At 39.1% G+C, this 24,489-nt stretch overlaps 1 protein-coding gene across 1 annotated transcript in view; it reads right to left on the reverse strand.

The window, feature by feature from the left end:
- Positions 1 to 24,489, reverse strand: part of PLBD1 (phospholipase B domain containing 1) — a 67,670-nt gene that overhangs the window by 22,613 nt on the left and 20,568 nt on the right. Inside the window, exons 4-5 of the mRNA XM_006888476.1 lie at positions 18,144 to 18,284; positions 17,528 to 17,672 (exon numbers count right to left, since the gene is read on the reverse strand). Of these exons, the coding sequence (XP_006888538.1) occupies positions 17,528 to 17,672; positions 18,144 to 18,284 (286 nt within the window). The remainder of the gene's footprint in view (positions 1 to 17,527; positions 17,673 to 18,143; positions 18,285 to 24,489) is intronic.

Raw genomic sequence — 24,489 nt, forward strand, 5'->3', positions numbered from 1 at the left:
ACACACACACACACACACACACACAGTTTGAATCCACCAGTCATGGCAAAAAATGAGCTGTTCTTTATTAGAAAGATTGACAGTCTCTAAAACCCAGTGCATGATCTTGGCCAAAAGTCATTTTAAAAGTAACCAAACAACTCTGTGGTAAACCCTGGGGAAGAGTAGACTTTGATTTCCAGTTACCACATTATAATATTAAAACATCTAATTTTGGATAAGGGAGCACTGATGGCCTAGTGGCAAGAAGCTGCACTGCACTTCTGAAGACACAGGGTTTGAGATCACCAGCCGCTCCACAGGAGAAGGAGGGGCAATTTCCTCCCAGGCGATTAACTGCCTCTGAAAACCCACTGGAGAGAGTCAGCTATAGGTCAGTTCTGACCTGATAGTAAACAACAACAACAACAACAGTTTTGGATAACAAAAAAACCCCAAACAAACCAAGGTTTATAAAGAAACAAGGATTTCACTTTAAGTGTCCTATGTGATTAAAATAAGTGCAACAAAAACAAATGTTAAATTTACTAAATGCACAGTGTATAAAGACATAATTTGTAAAAAAAAGGAAGTCATTTGTGACAATAACAGCATGAAGTGGAATAGGACAGAGCTGTACAGAAAGAGATTATGGATGCAACTGAAGCAAGTTGGCTTTAATATAAACTAGAATGTAATAAATTTCACATATTTATTGTATTTCCCGTGATAACTGCTATGGTTAACTTATTTTTGTGAAGGTGCTGAGATTTTAGAGTAAGAGAGAGAAGTCTCTTCAATAAATGATGCTTGAACAACAAATCTATCCATGTTATTGAATGAAAATACACTTCTACTTCACACCATATGCCAAAACTAACTCAAAATAGATGGGCAATCTATATGAAATATAGAGGCTAGCACCATAAAACTCTTACCAGTATAAAACACAGGAGTAAATCTTTGTGTCCTTGGATGTGCAAGAATATCTTAGATATGAAAAATAAAGGAAAGACTTAAAAAGCTGAAACAATTCTACATTGTCCTATTGGATCACTATTATGATTCAAAATCAACTTGACAGCTAAGAATTACTTTTTTTAAAAAAAACTTCACAGAACGGTTAATTTTAAATTGTTAATACAATATTATATTAATTCATCTCAATAATTATATAAAAATGTAAATGTAAAAATTACTTTTCTATACTGTGGTGTTTTTAAAATCTCCACAAATTCTTTCCCACTTTTCCCCCTTAAAAAGTAGATTCTACTTCCCTTTTCTGAAATGTGAAATTAGTCACAGGATCTTGCTTCTAATAGATAGAATGTGGCTGAAGTGACTGTATGACTTCTGATGCTGAGTCATAACAGGCATTCTGCTCACAGCCCTTGTTCTTTGAGAGCACTTGCTTTAGGGAAACAAGTCACTCTGTTGTGAGGATACGCAAGAAGCCCTGCAGGGAGGTCCAAGTGGAAAGAATCCATTTCCAAGGACTGCCTGACAGTCAGGTGAATAAGCCACCATGGCCTCGCATCCTCCAGCTTCAGTTAAGCTTTCAGAGATCTCAGTTCCTCAGGGTTTGAGTCTCCCAGCTAAGGTCCCAGCCATAATGGAGTAAAAATATGCCATCCCCATATTAAGCCTTCTGCAAATTCTTGACTCATAGGTACCACAAAATAATAAACAATTATTGTGGCTTTAAGGTACTGTATTTGGAAAAATTTGTAATTTAGCAATAAAATACATAGGGAGCTCTGGTAGCCTAATGGTAAGAGGATGCACTGCAATTCCAAAGGCATGCTGTTTGACTACACCGGCTGCTCTGCTGGAGAAGGATGGGCAATCTCTGGTGCGATTTTCTGCCTCTGAAAACCCACTGGAAGATCAGCTTTGAGTCGGTCCCATCTCAACAGCAAACAAAAACAAAAACAAAATATAAACACACATCTGTGTTTCATTGATTATGCGAAGGTGTTTGACTATGTGGATCACAAAAACTCTGGCTGACTCTGAGAAAAATTGGAATCCCAGAACACTTGTTCATGCTAATGTGAAACCTATACTTGGACCAGGAGGCAGTCTTCAGAACAGAGCAAGGGAACACTGCATGGTTCAGAATGCCAGGGATGTGTCCCATCTCCATACCTTTTTAAATTATACGCAGAATAGATTATCCAGGATGCTGGGCTCTATGGGGAGAAATGTGGCATCAGAATTGGAGGAAGACTCATCAACAATCTTTATCATGCAGATGATACAACCCTGCTTGCTAAAACTGAGGAGGACCTAAAGCGCTTGCTGCAAAGGGTCAAGTACTGCAGCCTTTAATATGGATTGAAGCTCTATATCAAGAAAATAAAATTTCTCACCACTGGGTCAATTGGCAGCACCATGATAGAAGATGTAGAGATTGAGATTGTCAACAGCTTTGCTTTCCTTGGCTCCACAATCAACACACTTGGCACCAGCAACCAAGAAATTAACAAACTAATTGCACTGGGAAAGTCTGCTGTCAAAGACCTCTTCAAAGTACTGAAGAGCAATGATGTCAGTTTGGAGACTAAGGTGTGCCTGATACAGGCCATGGTCTTTGCAATCACTTGCTATGCATCAGAGAGCTGGACAATGACTAGGGAGGATAGAAGGAGAATTGATGACTTTGAACTGTGGTGTTGGAGAAGACTATTAAATATATCATGAATTGCAAAGAGAACAAACAGGCTCATCGTGGAGAGGGTGAAACCAAGCTGCTCCTTAGAGGCAAGGATTCTAAAGCTTTGTCTGACATACTTTTGACATGTTGCAAGGAGGGACCAGTCCTTGGAGGGAGAAGTCCCTCGAGAAGATGGATTGATTCAGTGAGTGAGGTAATGAGGGTAGGTGTGTCAGAGACAATAAGATTAGCACAGGATAGAGCAGGATTTAGGGCTGTTGTACTTAGGGTCGCTATGAGTCGCAGATGACTTGATGGCACATAACAACAATCACAACAACAACCAAACAACAGCAACTGCTTTTGAGTCAATTCTGACTCATACGGACCATCCACTGAGTCTCCAAGGCTGTTAAGTCTTTGTGAGAGCAGACTGCTCATCTTTCCATGATGAGCATTTGGTTTCCATAATTCAAACTGTTGACCTTTGGGTTAGCAGGACTTAAAAGAGATATACTACTTGATTTCAAAACATAAAATAAAGCTAAAGAAATCAGAGTTTCCTGGTAAGCCATTTTTCAGAAAAAACAGGTCTGATGTGTAGCACTCACTGATTTCTGTGGTTTAAATTCTCCTGTCATGACTATTGTGAGTTAGTAATAATTTAGTAACTGCTAATTCTTGAATAATTAACAATGGTTAATTCTTGAGTTCATTCTGATAAGCTTGTATCAATTGTATAAGTTAGCTCTAGAACACCACTGAGTAGTAGTATAGTCAAATAGACACAGAGCTAAATAAAACAAACCGAAGAGTCCTGAAATAGACCCACACATAACATTTTCAATAAAGGTATCAAGACAATTTGATGAAAAAAGATAATGATACACAAATAATTATATTTCCCTGACTGAAATAAATAAATATTGATGCTTAGTTTACACAACACATAAAATCTATTATAAATCTAACTTAAATAAGAGTTAGGAGTTAAAGAAAACTCCTAGTATAAGGTATTTGTTAAAACATTGTGGCAATTGTGTTTAAAGGAAATAAATAACACAAAACATAAAAAATGAAATCACATGTATCAAAAAGAAAAACTTTTCACTTCAACAGAAACTAGTAGAAGTCACAGTCTGAGAAAAATTATTTCCACAATACATATCTGACAAAGGATTTGTATGCAGCATATATAAAGAATACGAAAAACTAAAAAATAATAATTAATTGAGATTGTTCACAGCTTTAGTCTGCTTGGCTCCACAATCAACACTCTTGGCACCAGCAGCCAGGAAATGAAAAGACATATTGAGATGGGAAAGTCTGCTGTTAGGGCCCTCTCTAAAGTACTGAAGAGCAATGGTGTCTCTCTGGAGACTAAGGTGCGCCTGATACAGGCCATGGTCTTTGCAGTCACTTGTTATGCATCAGAGAGTTGGACAGTGACTAGGGAGGATAGAAGGAGAGTTGATGCCTTTGAGCTTTGGTGTTGAAGAATAGAATTGAGGGTACCATGGACTACTAAGGAAACAAACAGATTTGTCCTGGAGAGGGTTAAACCGGGCTGCTCCTTGGAGGCAAGGATTCTGAGGCTTCGTCTGACATACTTTGGTCATGTTGTAAGGAGGGACCGGTCCTTGGAGAACGACATCATGCTTGGAAGCGTAAAGGGCAGGCACAGGAGGGGAAGGCCCTCTAGGAGGTGGATTGATTCGGTGACTGGGGTAATCAGGATGGGTGTGTCTGAGACAGTGAGATTGGCACAGGACAGAGCAGAGTTTAGGGCTGTTGTACACAGGGTCGCTATGAGTTGCAAGCGACTCGACGGCACCTAACAACAACAACAATGAAATTCAACATTTTTAAAAACGAAGATTTGTGAATGGTCAACAAGGACATGAAAAAAATGGTCAAGATCATAAGGTAACAAGGTGATATCACTAAAGATTTATTAGATCTATTGTTATGCTGTTGTTAGGTGCTATCCAATCAAATACCACTCACAGTAATCCTGTGAACAAGAGAACTGAACTTTGCCCTATCTTGCACCATGCCCTGATCTAGGCCATGTGTAAGCCCACTGAATCAGGTGTCATACCATTTCTCTGAGAGTCCTCTTCTCTTTTGATGACCTATCTTTCTCAACATGATGTCTTTTGCCAAGGACAGATCCCTCCTGAGAACATGTCCAATGTAGGTGAGACAAAGATTCGCCATCCTTGTCTCTAAGGAACACCCTAGTTGCACTTCCTTCCTCCAAGACAGACTTGTTTGTTCTTTTGGCAGTCCATGGGATATTCAATACTCTTCATCAACACCACAATTTAAAGACATAATTTCTTGGGTCTTCCTTGTTCACTGTCCAACTTCCAAAGTTGTTAGATGCAAATAAAAATACCATGGCTTGTATCAAGTGGCTCTTGGTCTTTAAGGTGATATCTTTGCTCTTTGAGCTATTGGAGAGGTACTTGAAATCATGTTTTATCAATGCCTTTTGATTTCTTGATGACCAGGTGTTACCATGGGTGATGATTATGGATCTAAGTAAAATAAGACCATGGACAAGTTCATTCTTTTCTCAATCTATCACAATGAGGCCAATTGGCACAGTGGTGAGGATTTTGGTTTTCTTGATGTTGATATATAATCCATATCACAATCTTTGATGTTCTGTGGTAAGTGCTTCAAGTTTTAATTTTAAGCAAGGTTGTGTTGTCTGCATAATTAAGTTGTTGAAACTTCCTTGTAACCTTACACCACATTTTTTTTCATATGGTCTAGCTTCTAAAATTATTCGCTCAGAATACAGACTGAATAGGAATGCTTTTGCATACTCAATAGAACACAGGTAAATACCTTTCTGGTATTCTTTGCTTTCAGCCAAGATCCATCTGACATTAGCAATGATGTATTCCCTGTTGATGCTTTGCTTTCAAATGGGAACAAATATAGATCTCTCCCAGTCAGTTGGCCAGGTAGCTCTCATCCAAATTTCTTGGCATAGGCTAGTGAACAAATCTAGGATTTCATCTTTTTGTTGAAATACTTCAATTTGTATTTTGTCAAGTCCTGAAGCCTTTTTTGTCAATTTCTTTGGTGCAATTTAAATTTCTTCCCTAAATACTATTGGTTCTTGATTTTAGGCTAATCAAGACAGTTCTATGTGAACCAATTCTTTCTCGTCCAGTAATTCTGTGTATTCCTTCTATCTTCTTTGAAGTTCCCTGCACCATTCAGTATTTCCCCACAGAATACGTCAATGTTACAACTCAAGGCTTGAATTTGCTCTTTAATTTTTTCAGATTGAGAAATACTAAGTGGGTTCTTCCCTTTTGGTTTTCTAACTACATGTCTTTGAATATTTAATTTAAACACTTTGCTTTTTCCTCTCCAGCTTTCCTTTGAAATCTTCTGTTTGGCTCTTAACACAGCATTCTTTGCCCTTATTTTGGCTTCTTTCCATTCCAGCAAATGTGTAAGAGTCTTTTCTGACATGTTTTTGGCCTCTTTCTTTCTTGTCTTTTGCTTACTTCAAGGTTGATGTCCGTGATGTCATCACACAACTCGTCTTGTCTTAGATCATTTGTGTTCAACACATTAAATCTACCCTTGAGATGGCTTTAAATTCAGTTGAAATAGATGTAAGGCCATATTTTGGTTCTTGTGGATTTGTTTTAATTTCTTCCAACTTTAATTTTAACTTGCACATTAGCACTTGATAGTCAACCACAGTCAGATCCTAATATTGTTTTCACTAATGATACTGAATTTCTCCATTAAATCCTTCCATAGATGTAGTCAATATCATTCCTACATAGTTTATCAAGCAAGGTCAATGGGTATGGTCACTGTTTATGTTTTTTTTTTAAAGGTATTTGTAATGAATAAGTCATTCACGGTACAAAATTCTATCATTTGATCTCTAGCCTCATTTCTGTCACCCAGAACATATTTTCCAATTACTAACTCTTCTTTGTTTCCAGCTTTTGGATCCAAGTCACTATTTATTATTAATGTATCTCGTTTGCATGGTCAATCAATTACAGACTGCAAAAGTTGGTGATGGTGGAGGCTGTTGTTATGTGTCACTATGCTGGAAATGTGTCATGGCTGACTCTCCAGCAAGTTTTCAGAGACTTTGAATTCCAATGGGAGAGACTGCCCATGTTTCTCCTGTGAAACTGCACGCCTATGGGTGTGGCAGCATACCTCCTTACCACCGAGGCACTGGAGGTTCCAGAGCAAAAATTGATACGAGCCCTCAATTTCTTCATCTTTGGCTTTACAGGCTGTTTTGTACATTTGAACAGGATTCTTTTACCAGGTCTTCTCTGGATGCCTATGAACATTATCCCATCACTCACAGCATTGTACTTCAGGATAAACCTTGAAATGTTCTTCTTGACTATGAATACAACACTTTGCTCTTCAATCTGCCATTCCCAGGATAACAGATTATATATTTGTCTGATCAAAAATGGCCAATATTGGTTCATCTCAGTGCAATAATGCCTAAGATGTCAATCTTCATGCATTCCATTTAATTTTGGACAACTTCCAATTTTCCTAGACTGAGACTCTGTAAAATCCATGTTCCCAGTAGTAATAGATGTTTGCAGCTGTTTGCCATATTTTTTAGTGCCTGAAGAGTTCATCTCTCAACACTATATCAGGTCTAATATGAGAACCACTAGAATGGCAAAAATGAAAAAGACTAATCCTATCGCTCATTGCAGAGGATGTGAAACAACCATGCCTCTCAAGCAGTGCTACCAAGAATGCACCAGGGAGGATCTACTTTGACAATCTAGCACTTTCAATGCACCACACACTCAGAAATTGCACTCCTAGGTATCTCTCCAAGAGAAATGCAAGCATATACAGAGACTTGTATGTGACTTCCCCTTAGATGCCATCAAGGCAAGTGCAACTCACAGCATCAGAAACGAACATCAAAACTGAACCCCGCCCTATCTTGTGCCATCTTTATCCTCTCTGCCATGTAAAAGTCCATTATTATAGTCACGGTGCCAATCCATTTCATAAAGGGTCCTCTCGATCTTCCTTAAACCTCCAATTTTCTGAGCATGATGTCTTTCTCCAATGAATAACGCTTCCTAACAACATGCTCAAAGTATTTGAGACAATGCTTCACCACCCTTCTAAGAAGCATCTTGGCTACATTCTAAGAACTATTTCTTGGTTTTCTCTTGGTGGTCCATGGGATCCAGCGTCACAACCCAAAGTATTGGTGCTTCTTAAGTCATCTTTATTCACTGTCCAATATTCAGGGCACAGTAATTAATTGAAAATAACATGGGTTGTATCAGGTGTATCTTAGTCTTTAAACTGACATCCTTGCTCTTCAGCACTTTGGATAAATCTTTGACTTTACCAAGGTTGTTGATTGTGGATTCAAGTAAGATGAAATCATTGACAATGTGTATCTTTTTTCCCTTCATTATGATGTTGCCTGTTGGACCTGTGGTGAGGATTTTTGTTTCCTTGTTGTTGAGACGTAATATATATTGAAGGCTGTAGTGCTTGATCTTTTACAAGTGCTTCAAGTCCTCCTCACTTGTAGCAAGAGGGGTTGTGTCATCTGAATAATGCAGGTTGTTGATGAGTCATCCTCTAATTCTGATGCCACATTCACCTTCATAAATAGCTTCTTGAATGATCTGTTTGGCATAGAAATTAAAGAGGTATGACGAAAGGATACAACCCTGGCACACATCATCTTGATTTTAAATCATGCAGTGTTCTCTTGCTGTTTGAAAAACACCTTCCTGGTCTAGGCATAAGTTTTATATGAGCACAAACAAGTGATCTGGGATTCCCATCCTTCTCAATGTTAGCCACATTTTTTTTATGATGCACACAATTAAATGCCTTTCACTAAAATATAAGTAGAAGTCTTTCTGGTACTCGCTGCTTTCGGCCAAGATCCATCAGACATCAGCAGTGTCTTCTACATCCTGCCTGAATCTCTGTCAGTTCTCTGTTGATGATCTAGCCATTTTTTAATAATCTTCAGTAAAATTATATTTTCATGTGCTATCAAGGATGTGTCCTATCTCCATATCTTTTCAAGCTATATGTAGAACAGATTATCCAGGAGACTGGTCTCTATGAGGAGAAGTGTGGCATCAAGGTTGGAGGTAGATTCATCAACAATCTGCATTATGTAGATGACATAACCCTGATTGCTGAAACTGAGGAGGACCTGAAGTGTTTGCTGCAGAAGGCCAAGGACTGCAGCCTTCAATATGGATTGAAGCTCGACATCAAGAAAACAAAGATTCTCACCACTGGGCCAATTGGAAGCATCATGATGGATGATGAAGAGATTGAGATTTTTAACAGCTTCAGTTTGCTTGGCTCTACAATCAACACTCTTGGTATCAGCAGCCAAGAAACTAAAAGACAAATTGCATTGGCCAAGTCTGCTGTCAGCGACCTCTCCAAAGTACTGAAGAGCAATGATGTCAGTCTGGAGACTAAGGTGTCCCTGGTGCAGGCCATGGTCTTTACAATCAATTGCTATGCATAAGAGAGCGGGACATGACTAGAATGATAGAAGGAGAGTTGATGCCTTTGAGCTTTGGTGCTGGAGAAGAGTATTGAATATACCATGGACTGCTAGGAGAACAAACAAGTTCGTCCTGGAGAGGGTGAAGCTAGTCTGCTCCTTGGAGGCAAGGATTCTGAAGCTCTGTGTGACATACTTTGGACATGTTGCAAGGTGGATCAGTCCTTGGAGAGGGATGTCATGCTTGGGGGGGAGGAGGGACAGAGCAGGAGATGAAGACCTTTGATAAGATAAATTGATTCAGTCACTGGGATAATGGGTATAGGCATCTCAGAGAAAATGAGATTGGCAAAGGACAGAGAAGGGTTTAGGGCTGCTGTTTATAGGGAGAAGAATGGGAATCCCAGAACATTTAATCGTGCTAATGCGAAACCTATACTTGGACCAGGAGGCAGTCGTCAGAACAGAGCAGGGTAACACTGCATGGTTCAAAATTGTGAAGGGTGTACGCCGGGGACGTGTCTTGTCTCCATATCTTTTCAACCTGCATGCAGAGCAGATTATCCGAGAGGCTGGGCTCTATGAGGAGAATTGTGGCATCAGGATTGGTGGACAATCTATCAACAATCTGCGTTATGCAGATGACACAACTCTGCTTGCTGAAACAGAGAAGGACCTCATGCACTTGCTGTGGAGAGTCAAGGACTGCAGCCTTCAGTATGGACTGAGGCTCAATGTCAAGAAGACAAAGATTCTCACCACTGGACCAATTGGTAGCATCAGGATGGATGGCAAAGAGATTGAGATTGTTCACAGCTTCAGTTTGCTCAGCTCCATGGTCAACACTCTTGGCACCAGTAGTCAGGAAATCAAAAAACATATTGCAATGGGAAAGTCTGCTGTTAATGACCTCTCTAAAGTACTCAAAAGCAATGGTGTCTCTCTGGAGACTAAGGTGTGCCTGATATAGGCCATGGTCTTTGCAATCACTTGTTATACATCAGAGGGTTGGACAATGACTAGGGAGGACAGAAGGAGAATTGATGCCTTTGAGCTGTGGTGCTGGAGAAGAGTATTGAATGTACCCTGGACTCCCAAGAAAAGAAACAGATTCATCCTGGAGAGGGTTAAACCAAGCCACTCCTTGGAGGCAAGGATTCTGGGGCTTCATCTGACATACTTTGGAAATGTTGCAAGGAGGGACAGGTCCTTGGAGAGGGACATCATGCTTGGGAGGGTGGAGGGATGGTGCAAGAGGGGAAGACCCTCTATGAGATGGATTGATTCAGTGACTGGGGTAATCGGGATGGGTGTGTCAGAGGCAGTGCGATTGGCACAGGATAGCGTAGGGTTTAGGGCTGTTGTACATAGGGTCGCTATGAGTCCCAAACGACTTGAGCACATAACAACAACATGTTGTACATAGGGTGGCAGGCAACTCAACAGCACATAACAACAACAACAATTAAGGATATTGTTCAATTATTTACACATTCAGATGGGTCACTGTTTTGGGGAATAGTGACCCAATAGAACTTGAAAAGGACTGAATTTTTTGTAGATCCTCCTAGAAGAATTTTATTTAAAGAGTATATTACAAAAGTCACAGGCTGCGATAGTAACTTATCAGTGAAGAGAATTTCTTTTCATTCGGTCTGGACACAGAGAGAATATAGTGTCCAGTTAATACTATCTTTTGTTTTCTATGTATGAAATGGAGCTCTAGTCCATAGGGAATTGAACTGCACCAAAGGCTGCACCTCTCTGCTAGTTCTAATCCGCCAGGAGCTCCACAGAGGGAAAAAATAGGCAATTTCCTGCTATGTGATTTTACAGCCTCTGAAAACCCACTGGAGGGTCGCCAGGAGGGATTTTCTACTTGGTGGCAATAAATCGAATGGGTTTTGTGTCAAATGCACTGTTTCTGGAAACTTTCTTATCTCTCACTAACAGGAAAAGGTAGTAAAACTTATAACTCACAAAACTATAGCTTTTGGAAAACATTTATATTGCAATTCCCTAACACCATTTACCCAATGACTTTAACGCCCATCATGCCCCTGTGGAGACTGGCTTCAAGTGACTCAGAGGTAGTTTCTATGCCCCTTCCTTCATGATCATAAATATAAGTCTCACTTAGAGTGCTGATAAGAATTTACATGAATGATAAATTTGAGGGTTGTTCATAAAGCTATCTGTGAGATTTTGTAGTCTAAACATAGATCAGCATATTCTTCAATCAAGTCTGCTCTTGGACAATTGAGGAATTATCACTAGAAGGTATTTTATTTCCATGCTAAGCACACCTTGCATAGAGCTAGAGCCATTCCAGCTGCACAAGGAATGTCTGCCCAGTTTAAAAAAAGAAGTACAGAAAAGGCTAGCATTGTGTTATGGCCCAAGGTTCTCAAGGAGAAGACTGACCCAGCCCAAGAAGTCTTCCTCATATATGATCCTGAGCCCACAGTGAAGTGTTCACCCGAGGGGCTAGCAGTGGGGACACAGAGGGGAAAGCTCACAAGTCTCCACCTTGCTGCCCTTTGGGGCTGTAGACAGGTGGCAGCTCTGTTTTTAGAACACAGATGGAGATGTGGGAGCTCACATGTATGCTTTGGCTCAAATGAAAACAACAGACTGTTGTCTGGAGCGCTGAGCATATGCTGTGTCTGGTGTAAGAGGCAGTCAAAAACCTTATCATGTGACTTCTAGCAAAAATTTACACTGTAGAGAGTACCTGAAAGATCTGTGCGGCACGAAAACACATAGGCATGAGATCCCATACACACAAGAGCACTTCTAGGCATCATATTGGCCCTGTATGTGGATGATGTGATTAGTGGTCAGGAAAAGTTCCCAGAAAGTATTGGAGTCAAATCCCAGATCTACTTCGACCATCACTACTGGTCCTTGACAGTGGAAAATTATTTAGAAAACTTCTAGAAAGGTGCTTCCTAAAACCAGGATGCACATGGGAGGGAAACATCCCAGGGTCAGGGCGACCTGATATTGCCAATACAGCTGATCTCAGGACCAAGGAAGAGAACTTAGAACGTTTGAAGGAAAGAACCTCATAGTTGGGACCTCGTATGCCCAGGTCTAAGGGTGGTACTGAATTTATTACACCTGGTATATTTCAGGTATATTTGTTGCTTTGTTGTTGTTCATTGCCTTCAAGTCGAGCACAACTCACAGCGACCCTATGAACAAAAGGCTTGAAGCCCCTCTATAACTTCCAACATTTATCAAAGTTCATAGGGTTTCTGGAGGCATGCTATTTAGGAAGTGGATGCCACTCCTGCTTCTAGGATAATTTTTTGTTAGCTTCCTCAAGTAGAATAATTTCCTCAAAGGCTAGAGATTCTCTCTCTCTCTCTCTCTCTCTCTTTTACAACAAACTGAGAACATACTGCATCTGTAAAAAAAAAAGTTGTCTCTAATCCTTTTCAGTGTTAAAATTACCATTTAAATTAACTCTGCTTCTTTGCTATAATTAATTTTCTTTTTATGAATTTAACTGGGGCAGCAGTGAATGCAGAGGGTGAGACTAGCTTAGGCAAAACCAGGTGTGCTAGAGGCAGCGTCCTTCATGACGCCAGGAGTGTAGTGGGAAAGACTTCTGTCACTCCCTTTATTCTCTCATGCTCAAGTACAGTTTTGGAAGCACCCATCTGACAACCTTATTAGGTAATTACTCCTAAAGGTTTCCGGCTAAGACAGCAAGATCACATAACACGTCATGATATACGGCAATAATTCAGCAGTCATTTTATTCATCTTTTTCCCCCCTCTTGGAGAGTCTTCTCCCTATATATCAGCTTCTCCCCTAAATCGACTGACCATTTATTTACAAGGTCCACGTCACCTGCACTCTTGCATGAGGAGGCCATCTCATCTTTCCTCCGTCAGATAATTCTCAAATACAAATCTAATCCTGTTACTCTCACTTGTCATTTTAATATTATTGAATTCCTCTCCATTTACTCTCCATGGCTTTCTTCATACTTTTGCTTGCCTTCCTGTTAGCTTCATAAGATACATCCTACCGCCTCTTAATTTTGGTTGACCTGACTAACTCCTTTTGTGCCTCAATTTAAATTGCATTTCCTCTTAGACACTCCCAGACCAGTCTTCTCTATCAGGGCACAATCATATTTTGTTGTTAAGCTTTTATTTTTTTGTATTTCTCACTAACTGCAAATTTGACAAGGGTGGAGCTGTGCCTGTCTTATATATGTTGTCTGTACGTGCTAAACAACACAGTCTAGCAATATATGTATTGTTTTATAGATTAAAAAAACAAGTGAAACACTTGCATTTCATATGTTGAGCCACTTATCAGTTAACTAAGCTAGATTTTTCCCCTCCTATGGAATCCCAAAGAACCTGGGAAGTGGAATCATTGTGTCTTAGAGCTTTCATATTTTTTATGGCAATCATCTTGAGAACTGTTTTTATAAAATTTGACAGGAGGGACCATGTTGTTGTTGTTGTTGGGTTGGTGTTGTTATGTGCCGTCGAGTCACTTGCGACTCATAGCGATGCTATGTACAACAACCCTAAACTCCACTCTGTACTGTGCCAATCGCACTGTCTCTGACACTCCCATCCCAATTACCCCAGTCACTGAATCAATCCACCTCATAGAGGGCCTTCCTCTCCTGCGCTGTCCCTCCACCCTACCAAGCATGATGTCCTTCTCCAAGGACTGGTCTCTCCTCACAACATGTCCAAAGTATGTTAGACAGAGCCTCAGAATCCTTGCCTCCAAGGAGCCACCCGGTTTAACCTTTTCCAGGACGAATCTGTTTGTTTTCCTAGAAGTCCATGGTATTCTCAATACTCTTCTCCAACACCACAGCTCAAAAGCATCAATTCTCCTTCTATCCTCCTTGGTCATTGTCCAACTCTCTGATGCATAACAAGTGATTCTGAAGACCATGGCCTGTATCAAACACACCTTAGTCTCCAGAGAGACACCATTGCTCTTCAGTACTTTGGAGAGGTCCCTAACAGCAAACTTTCCCATGGTAATGTGCCTTTTAATTTCCTGGCTACTGGTGCCAAGAGTGTTGACTGTGGAGCCAAGCAAACTAAAGCTGTGGACAATCTCAATCTCTTCACCATATATCTTGATGCTGCCAATTGGTCCAGTGGTGAGAATCTTTGTCTTCTTGACATTGAGCCTCAATCCATATTGGAGGCTGCAGTCCTTGACGCTCTGCAGCAGGTGCTTGAGGTCCTCTTCAGTTTCAGCAAGCAGGGTTGTGTCATCTGCATAACACAGATTGTTGATAAATCGTCCACCAATCTTGACCCCACATTTCTCCTCAAACAGCCCAGCCTCCCGGATAATCTTTTCTTCACATAGGTAATTACATATGAAATCTTCAGTTATCTGTATATTTAATGTAAAATAGCTGTACCATCCCAGCTATCATTTAACATGTGTCTTAATTCAAGAATGTTTCTTTTGACTTGATCTTTATGTTGCGTCAGGAATTTTTAAGTATCGTTGTTCAAATTTAAGAGCCTACAGGTTGCACCTTCTCCAAATCAAAAACAGTGCCACACTCCTAAACTCGCTCAGTCTATAATGACACCCCTCCATCAAAAACAGACAGTCCATTTAGCTTTGTTCTAGACTCAGCAGTTGACGTGACATGAACTTCATTCAAACTTAGTTGCATAGCAATTGGATGAATTCAATGAGGCTGATCTCTCAATAAAATAATTCTTCAAAATCTAAATGTAATTTATATAATGTGTTTGTTTTGTTATATTTACAGTTACAAGCAGTTACACAGTTAGGAAAAAAAATTTTGGGAGCAAAAAATATCTATTGTTCTTTCAATTGCTTTTAAAAATATTTATCCATGTACCTATGTAATTATCTGTTCCAGAAAAGGGGGGGTATTTTATTTTTTTCCCCCAAAATGTTAATAGCAACATAGGAGTCTTAGAAAAATCCCTCTTGGTCTTCTAATAACCTCACCAAGTCTTCTAACAATCTAGATCTTCTTAACTAATCTCAGAATTGTTAAGTCTATAAAAATACCATTTTCCACTCAGAATGCAAAGCAGTTGAATCAACATCTGAACATAACATTTTTTAGTAAATAAGAGGAAAAGGACTTGATGTGTCTCAGTTTATTATCCTTAAATTTCCACCTAACAGAATATAAAAGAATCAAAGAATTAAAAGATCCTTTTATTGTCCTAAAATAATTAAGCAAACTAAGACAGAAAAACAAAGTAGTTCCAAAGGAAAAATCAGATTACAAGGAAAGAAAAAAAAATATTTTGGTACTCTTGTTCAGATTGCCTGGTAGGAGTTACTGGAACTCAGCTGGAACAGTGTCTGTCTCAAAATCAGACAGATACAACAGGTGGCTGTTAAGATCATCCCATAAATGATCTATATGGAATTAAAGGGCAGAAGTGTTGAGGCAAGGAGCCAATTCTAGCAAGCAGGTATGCTCTACTCAATTTTCAAAGTGGGTTCATTTTTTTTTTAAATTCTTATTCCATCTCCTCTCAAGAATTTAGGACATCTGGAAGCAAGGGTCTCCATATTCCTGGAAGACCATAATCAGTGTGACTTAAATAGTTAAGTCTCTCAGTGGCTCTAGGCTTAGCAAAACCTAGTGTTTTCTGGTGTTGTATACTGGTCTGTCTTATTAGTTTATATCACTTTCCTGTCTTCTTTCAGCACAGGATTCTTGAACCCTTATTATGCTCTTCATATCTATGTCTACCAACTGATTTTCTAGCCATCATTCATGGTCCATCTCAAATGGCAAACTTCTCCCACACTTCCTTTCATGTACATAATCACATACAAGTTCTTCCTCTTTTGAATACTCCTAATATTTGATAGACTTCAGTAGCATACAGACAGAACCTTATCATTATTCTCATTTGCATTTTACATATCTTTTCTTCTTACTATATTGTAAGGTTTATAAACTCACAGTCTCACCCATTCATTTAGCACCTCTGTATACAGTACTAGGTGGCACACAGTAGGCTAAGTGCTGTGTGTATATTCCCGAGCCAACACTGTCTCTTCCTCATCTTTTCTTCTATGGAAGGACCTAGCAGAGTGCCTTAGACTTAATAAAGAGTTGGCATTTGGAAGTGTATTTAGAAGATTCCATTATATTTACATGTCTTCTCCTTGGCAATTCAATTAAACCAGACAGATTATGTCATTGTATTACATAACAACAACAACATTACACAGAGAGCTCTGGTGGCCTAGTGGTAAGTGTGGTTCGAAATCACCAGCTGTTCCTTAAGAGAAGGATGGGCAATCTCCTCCCATGTGATAAACTGCCCCTCTGAAAACCCGCTGGAGGGTCGGCCACGGGTTGGTTCCAATTCAATGGTAAACAACAACAACATTACATAAAAGCATTAGGGTGATATTTCTTCAAAATGAAATCTACAAATCCGAATTGTCATTAATGTATACAACTACCAAACATTTCTACTTCCATTCAAGTTCTTCTCAATTACCACTTCTTGACATTGAACATACTTCTATCACATCTGTAGAGATTAATTCTTTTTTTAAATTGGTTTGCTTACAAGCTTCATATACATTGTGTTTCACACTATTCCTCATTCACATTGTTTATACAATCATTCTCATACATTATGTTTTATAAAATTAATCAGCATTGGACCCTGCCCATCATTACTCTGCCTTTTCACCCAAATCCTTCCCATTGCCTTCCCTCCCTCCTTCCACTCACTGACCTGTGCAACCCTGTAGTTTCACCTCTACCCTCTGCATCTCACAGAGCTGGCATATATTAATGAACATACACCGTTTATTCTCAATTATATCAGGCCTAAATCAAAGGCTTCTTTGTCAATTTTGGTCACTGGAAATAAAAAATCTCTGCTCTCCCATTTGCCTTTATTTTTTTTTTTTTAAAGAAAAGATTCTTTCATTGTTTTACAAACCCTCCCCCAGGTCCCCTCCACCATATAGCCCTCGCTCTAGTCTCCTGTGATGACAGAAATACCCAGTTATATCTCTCTTTTAAACGGTTCTCTCCCTCCTCTGTTTCAGTGCAGTATACATTATTGAACCCATCTTACTCAGTCTCTCCCCAACCCCAAGGACAGTCCCATTCTACAACAGTGGCATCATGTAATATTTGTCCTTTTGTGATGAAGCTGAAGTACCAAGATGGGATAGGGAAGAAGAACAGTGAGTTCTAGAAAGTCTAGTAGAAATGGTGTGAGATGACAAAAAGAATATAAATTATCGAGGTTAAAAACGAGTTTTTGTCAATTACCAAGGTTTTATCCTGTGTTCACTCAGATGTACTTCTAAATTTCTTTACCTGGGTAACTGCTGAAAGACAGGCGGCTACTGCTGGTTTCTGTATCTTTGATGTTGAAGTCCCAGTGTTTATAAATCCTCAGCATGGCTGCATACGTGTACCAGCTTGAGTGAGCAAAAAAGATATTCTCAAATCCAGGGAGAACCTATGACCGGAATCACAGTGAAGAGCAGATGATATAAAGACATGTAGGCAACTGAGTACAGTTTTCAGTGGAGGAAGCATACAGGACTTGTGTCCATTCAGGAATTTTTCGGCAACTTTTCCCTCAAAACTTAAGTGAATATTGCTACATATATTATTGGAAAACATAACTAAAGAGTATAACATAAATACTTCACAAACCAGTCAGAATCTACCCTTTAAAGTCCACAATGGAATATTCTAGACAGTAGAAGTGGCAAGTGTAATTGCATGGAAGTGGCAATATCTTGTATTTCTAATTTCCTCCATGAAAGTTCTTTCTAGTTCTTCACTTCTATGATGCAGGAACCCAGGAGCTGGCATCAAGCTACATGGAAGGAAGATGAAATGTTGCCAAGACTTAGGTAACCTACAAAAAGAGTATATGTGGACCAGAAAGAGGGAGTTGGAGGAGCTGCTGTGTGTAGCTTACCTTTATGAGAGCAGAGCAATGTCCCATTTCCATATTCTTAAAAAGCTTCAGGCTACCAGATTTTGGAAGAGTGAATGAGGGAATCAGGTCCAATAGATCTCCAACAGCATTCAGGAATTGAATCTGGAACAGAGTCAGGGGCTGGGAAAGGACAAGGACACACTTAACATTAATTTGTGACAATCAGAAGTTATTTTCTATTTCCTTGCTGGTTAAAGATCTATTAAATTATTCCTTTGTAAAGTTCCTTCATGCAACTAATTTTATAGTAGATACAGATTTTCCTATAGATAAGATTTTATTGTTGATGATAAGTTAGTTTTTACATTCTTTTTAGTTTTATATGTTTCCATTTTATTTAGTCTTCTCCCCCTTAGTCTTATTTATTTACAAAGTTTGAATACATTGTTTTTCACAAAAGATCCTTCCTATTTCCTTCACTCCACCCACCCATCAAACCTAAGATTAACACCTTACCCCCACCAACCATCCTCTCTCCTTTCTTTCCACCTTCCCCCCACCCCATCTCAGATCCTATACTCATTCTACAATAATGGTTTTATACAGTTTTTATCCTTGTGGGACTACGTTAGTTCCCTCAGCATAATGCTCTCCAGTCCCTCCCAAGTTAGGGAGTAATTTACAAAATTATTGCTCCTGAGTGCTGCATAGTATTCTTTTGTATGAATAAACCACAACTTCTCAATTCGCTTGTGGTTCGGTATCTGGGCTGTTTCCATAGCCTTGCAATGGTGAATAATGCTGCTATGAAATGAACATTGGTGTACACATTTCTTTTTGAGCCTCAGTTCTCATTTTCTTGGGGTATATTTCAAGCAATGGAATAGCTGGGTCATATGGAATTTCTATGTTCAGATTTTTGAGGAAGCACCAAACTGCTTTCCAGAATGGTTGTACAATCCCACCAGCAATATAAAAGAGTTCCTACCTCATCACATCCTCTCCAACATTTATTACTTGCTGTCCTGCTAAACTTTGCCACTGCTAATGAAATCAGATTATATCTCATTGTGGTTTTGATTTGCATCTCTATTGCCAGTGATTTGGAGCATTTCTTCATATGTCTATTGGCCATTTGAATATCTTCCTCTATGAAAATTCTTTGCATGTCTCTTGCCCATTTTGTAATTAAGGCATCAGTCTTTTTCTTGTGGAGGCCCAGGAGTAAATTGTTTTATAGTTAATAAGAGATGCTTTAGCATATTTGGGGAATGTTTGGGAGTCAGTCAATAAAATAAAAATAGGCTTCTGTTTGCCCTCCTCTATAGCGAATGTTCTCAGTATCAGCACTACTGACACCTTGGTTGGATAATTCTTTGTTGGGGAGGGAGGTTGGGTGTCTTTTAAGATATTTAGCAACATCTCTGGCCTCCCAGAATATACCTGTAGCATCTCCCAGTTTTGACAACCACAAATATCTATTGCCCACTGCCATCAAGCTGATTCTGACTCATAGGGACCCTCCACTAGTTCCCAAGGCTGTAAATCTTTATGGGAGGACAAAATCCATCAATCTCCCTTGGAGCAGCTGGTGAATTCGAACAACTGACCTTTGGTTAGCTGCAAAAACCTAAGATATCTTGCGAAATGTTGTTGTTTAGTGCTGATGAGTCAGAATTGGCCCATAGCTGCCCCTCCAATGAGTTTTCAGAGGCAGTAAATTGCACTTGAGGAGAGTGTCCATTTTTCTTCCACAGAGCAGCTGGTGGTTTTGAACTCTGTTTCTTTGTGTTGGCAGTACAATTCCTTAGCACCCTGACAGCACATATACCTCCATCATATCTATGTAAAAACACTTGTTAAAAGCTTTCCTTTTAAAGACTTTTCACAAAAGGAAGACATTCACATGGCCAATAGACACATGAAGAAATGCTCAAAATCACTGGCAATAAGAAAGATGCAAATCTAAACCACAATGAGATACCATCTAACTCCAGTAGCAGTAGCAAAGTTTGACAGGACAACAAGCAATGAATATTGGAGAGGATGAGGAGAAATTGCAACTCTCATGCACTGCTGGTGAAATTGTAAAATGGTACAACCACTTTGAAAGGAAGTTTGGCGTTTCTTCAAAAAGTTGAACATAGAAATTCCATATGATCCAGCTATTGCACTGCTAGCTATATAATCCAAGGAAAAGGGAACTGAGACACAAATGGAGATTTGTACACCAATACTCATAGCAGTGTTATTCACCATCGCAAGAACATGGAAACAGCCCAGATGTCCAACCATAACTAAATGAATTGAGAAATTATGGTACATTCACACAATGGAATAATATGCAGCATTCAAGAGCACTGACTTTGAAAATTACTATGTAACTTGGGCGGAACTAGAGAGCATTATGTTGAATGAACTTGCTCAATCTCAGAAGGAAAAATACTGCATAAGACTATTATTGTAAAACTAGAAGGGTAACTATTAAGCAATGGATAAAAGTCCAAAAGAGGAAGAGGAAGGGGGGTAGGGGAGTCAGAGGATGGGAAAGGGAGGAAATCACTAGGAGAACAGAGCTCCATGGTGAAAGAATTAGGAAAGATCCAGTGGGGATTTGAAGAAACAGGGTAATAATAGGCAGAGACCAATAGTGATTAATTTTATAAAACACAATGTACATGAATGATCCTTTGAAACACATTGTGAATGTAAGAATGTGTGAAACACAATGTACATGAATGATACATGGTGTATACGAATTTTGCATGCAAACCAATACAAAATAAAGTGGATAAAAACAAAAAATCTTTTTTCTTTCCCTATCTTCTTTGAGATGATATCTGGATAACATGTCAAATCTCCATAGATTCTTAGTTCTATATTTTTATTTCCTATTCTGCTCACTAATTTGTCTTTATACTCTTTTGGTGATTCCACAATCTTGTGATTGTAATCACTTTGTGATATGTACTGTTGTCTGGTAGGGAAAACAGAATTTCAGGCGACGGGAATGTCCTTTGTCAGTCCCTGAGGACATACAGTGTTCCTGACATTAGAGCGTGAAGGTCAGTTTGGGGGCTACAATATCATTAGTCCACATTCTTTCCTTTAATGTTTTCATTATATAACTTATTTGGTACTTAACATTTTCTACCTTCATTTAAAAGTATAATCTTTAACATTACAAAGCTATCATTTTTGCCTTAGTTTATGCTTTTTTTGGCCTGAATGTCAGACAAAATGACACATTCCAACAAACATTCTGCTTTGTTTGCATTTGCCAAGGCTCTAGGCCTGGAGTAGGGAGGGATCGGCACCAGAAGACAGTCATTTTGACACCACTTGTGTGGAACACCAGCCAGTACTGAAGGTCTTGAAAAGCCACTGTGGTGAGTTTAATAATCACATCCAGGATGTTACCTCTGTGCCAACTGGGGGCCTCAACTAGAACTCTTCAGCACTCATGTGGAGCCCCATCCTTACATTGCTACCACTGGCCTCAACTGAGCCCTGCACCATGATACTGGCATGCCTGATTTACTGTTAAGAAGTACAACATTATTTGTCAGTTTATTAAATAATGGAAACAATTTGCATACTGCTATTTTATGGAGCTCTGGTGGCATATTGGCAAGAAGCTATGATGCAAGCCCAAAGAAACACAGTTCAAATCCACCACCTGCTCCATGGGAGAAGGATGGGCAATCTCCTCCTGTGTGATAAACTTTGTCTGAAGAGAGTAAGTTATGGTTAAGTTCCAACTCAAAGTTATACAACAGACAACAACAATTACTTTATAGCTTAGGTGTATATATGCGTACTTGTTTATAATTTGCTCTTAGTACAGCACTTGTCTGCCAGCTTGCTGTACGGGAGTAACTTGTGAGTTGCTGAAATGCTGAAAGCTGTGCCACCAGTGTGTCAAATGCCAGAGGGTCACCCATGGTAGACAAGTTTAAGCAGAGTTCCTAGATTAAGATAGACTAAGAAGAAGCATTAGCCATCCACTTCTGAAATAGCAGTCCTCAGAAAATCCAATAGAGGAGCAAGGAAAGACATGGTATTAGAAGTAGAGTCAAGATTGGAAGTCCATCAAAATGAGGAGAAACAATTGCAAACATCCTTTAATAACTGGAATGTGGACTGCACAAAGTATGAGTGTAGGGAAACTAGAAGTTGTTAAAAATGAAATAGAAGATATTAATGAGAGAGACAGAGACAGGCATTGGCCACTCTGAACCAGACAGTCACATAGTATACTATGCCAGGAATGAAAAACAGAGGAAGAATGATGTTGTGTTCATGGTTAAAAAGATAGTTAAAAAAAAAAAAGATAGTTTCAAGTTCTATCCTGAAGAACAATGCTGCTAGTGATAGGATACTACCTATGTGCATACAAGGAAGACCTGTTAATATGACTATTATTCAAACATACATACCAACAGCTAAAGTTGAAGAGGAGGAAATTGAAGGTTTTTACCAATTTTGCTGTCTGAAATTGATCAACATGCAATCAAGATGCAGGAATTATAGTTTGTAACTGAAATACAAAAGTTGGAAATAATGAAGGAATGATAGTCAGAAAGTACAGACTTGGTGACAGAAATTATGCCAGAAAAAGAATGATCTAATGTTGGATACTCATTGAAAAGACCCTTAAAAAAACCACAGAAAATGGTAACTTTATGCATCGACTTCATCTAATGGGCTGCATGGGAATCAGGTTGACTATATCTGTGGAAAGAATCATTGGAGATAGTTTCGGCAGTCAAAACCAAGGTGTTGACTGTGAAAAAGACCAATTACTCACATGCAAGTTCAGATCGAGGCTGAAGAAAAGGAAAACAAGTCCAGAGAACCTAAACATCACTTTGGATTGTATCCCACCTGAATTTAAAAATCATTTTAAGAGCAGGTTTGAAGCATTGAACACAAATGATCAAATACCAAAGGAGTTGAGATGACATCAAGAATATAATTTAAGAAAGGAGCTCTGGTGGCTTAGTGGCAAGAAACTGTGCTGCAATCCTGAAGGTATGCAGATGGAATCCACCAGATGCTCCACTGGAGAAGGAGGGGCAATTTCCTCCTGTATCAGTTGGATCCGATTTGGCAGTACATAACAAGAAAATAGAAAAAAAAAATTAGTATCCATGAAGAGAGCAAAATGTTATTACAACGACAGAAGAAAAAGAAAAAAAAAACCCACAACGGATGTCAGAAGAGACTATGCAAATTGCACTAGCGGGTCGAGAAGCCCAATCAAATGGAAGAAATGTTAAAGTAAAAGAGCTGAACAAAAGATTTCAAAGGCAGTTTGAGAAGACAAAGCAAAGTATTTTAATAGAAGGTACAGAGAACTGGTGTCAGAGAATAAGAATACCAAATTCAAGCCTCAAGTTTCAGTAATGAGGGGTGCTATAGAAAAAATATTCAATAATTCAGGAAACATTAAAAGATGATAAAAGGAATATACAAAGTCATTGTACCAAAGAGAATTTTCCTACACAGAAATGTTTCAAGAAGTCCATATGATCAAAAGCCAGTGGAAATAAAGAAAAACGTTCAAGCTACACTGAAGGCATTGGCAAGAAAATAAGGCCTCTGAAATCAATGGGATACCAATTGAAATGTTTCAACTAACAGATGCAGTCCTGGACATGCTCACCAGTGAAGTAAATCTGGAGGACAGCTGCCTGGTCAACAGACTGAAGAGATCCATATTTGTTCTAATTCCTAAGAAAGGTGGTACAACAGAAAGTGATAATTATCAAACAATATCATTAATAACACATGCAAGCAAAATTTTGCTGAAGATCATCCAAAACATTGACAGAGAATTGCTAGAAGTTCAAGCAGGGTTTAGAAGAGGACATGGCACCAGAGATATCATTGCTGATGTCAGATGGATCTTGGCTGAAAGCAGAGATTACCAGAAGAATGTCTATTTGTGTTTTATTTCTATGCAAAGGTATTTGTGTAGATCATAACAAACTATGACTAACCTTGAGAAGAATGGGAATCCCAGAACATTTAATTGTGCTATGTGCAAATCTGCATTTAGTCTGAGAAGTAGTTGTCTGAACAGAGCAAGGGAACACTGCATGGTTTAAAATGAAGAAAGATGTATGGCAGGGTTTTATCTTCTCTCCATACAGCATACATCTGTATGCTGGGCAAATAATTTTAAAAAGTGGTACTCTGAAAAAGAAAGTGGAATCAGAATTGAAGGAAGACTCATCAACAACCTGCACTGTGCAGATGATACAACCTTGCTTGTTGAAAGTGAGGAGGATTTGAAGCACTTGCTGTGGAAGATCAAAGAATACAACCTTCAATATAGATTACATCTCAACATCAAGAAAACAAACATTCTCACCAATGG

Source organism: Elephantulus edwardii, unplaced genomic scaffold (genome assembly GCF_000299155.1).
Source record: "Elephantulus edwardii isolate Elephantulus edwardi_28Jun2011 unplaced genomic scaffold, EleEdw1.0 scaffold00067, whole genome shotgun sequence".
In the NCBI taxonomy this organism is placed as follows: Eukaryota; Metazoa; Chordata; class Mammalia; order Macroscelidea; family Macroscelididae; genus Elephantulus; species Elephantulus edwardii.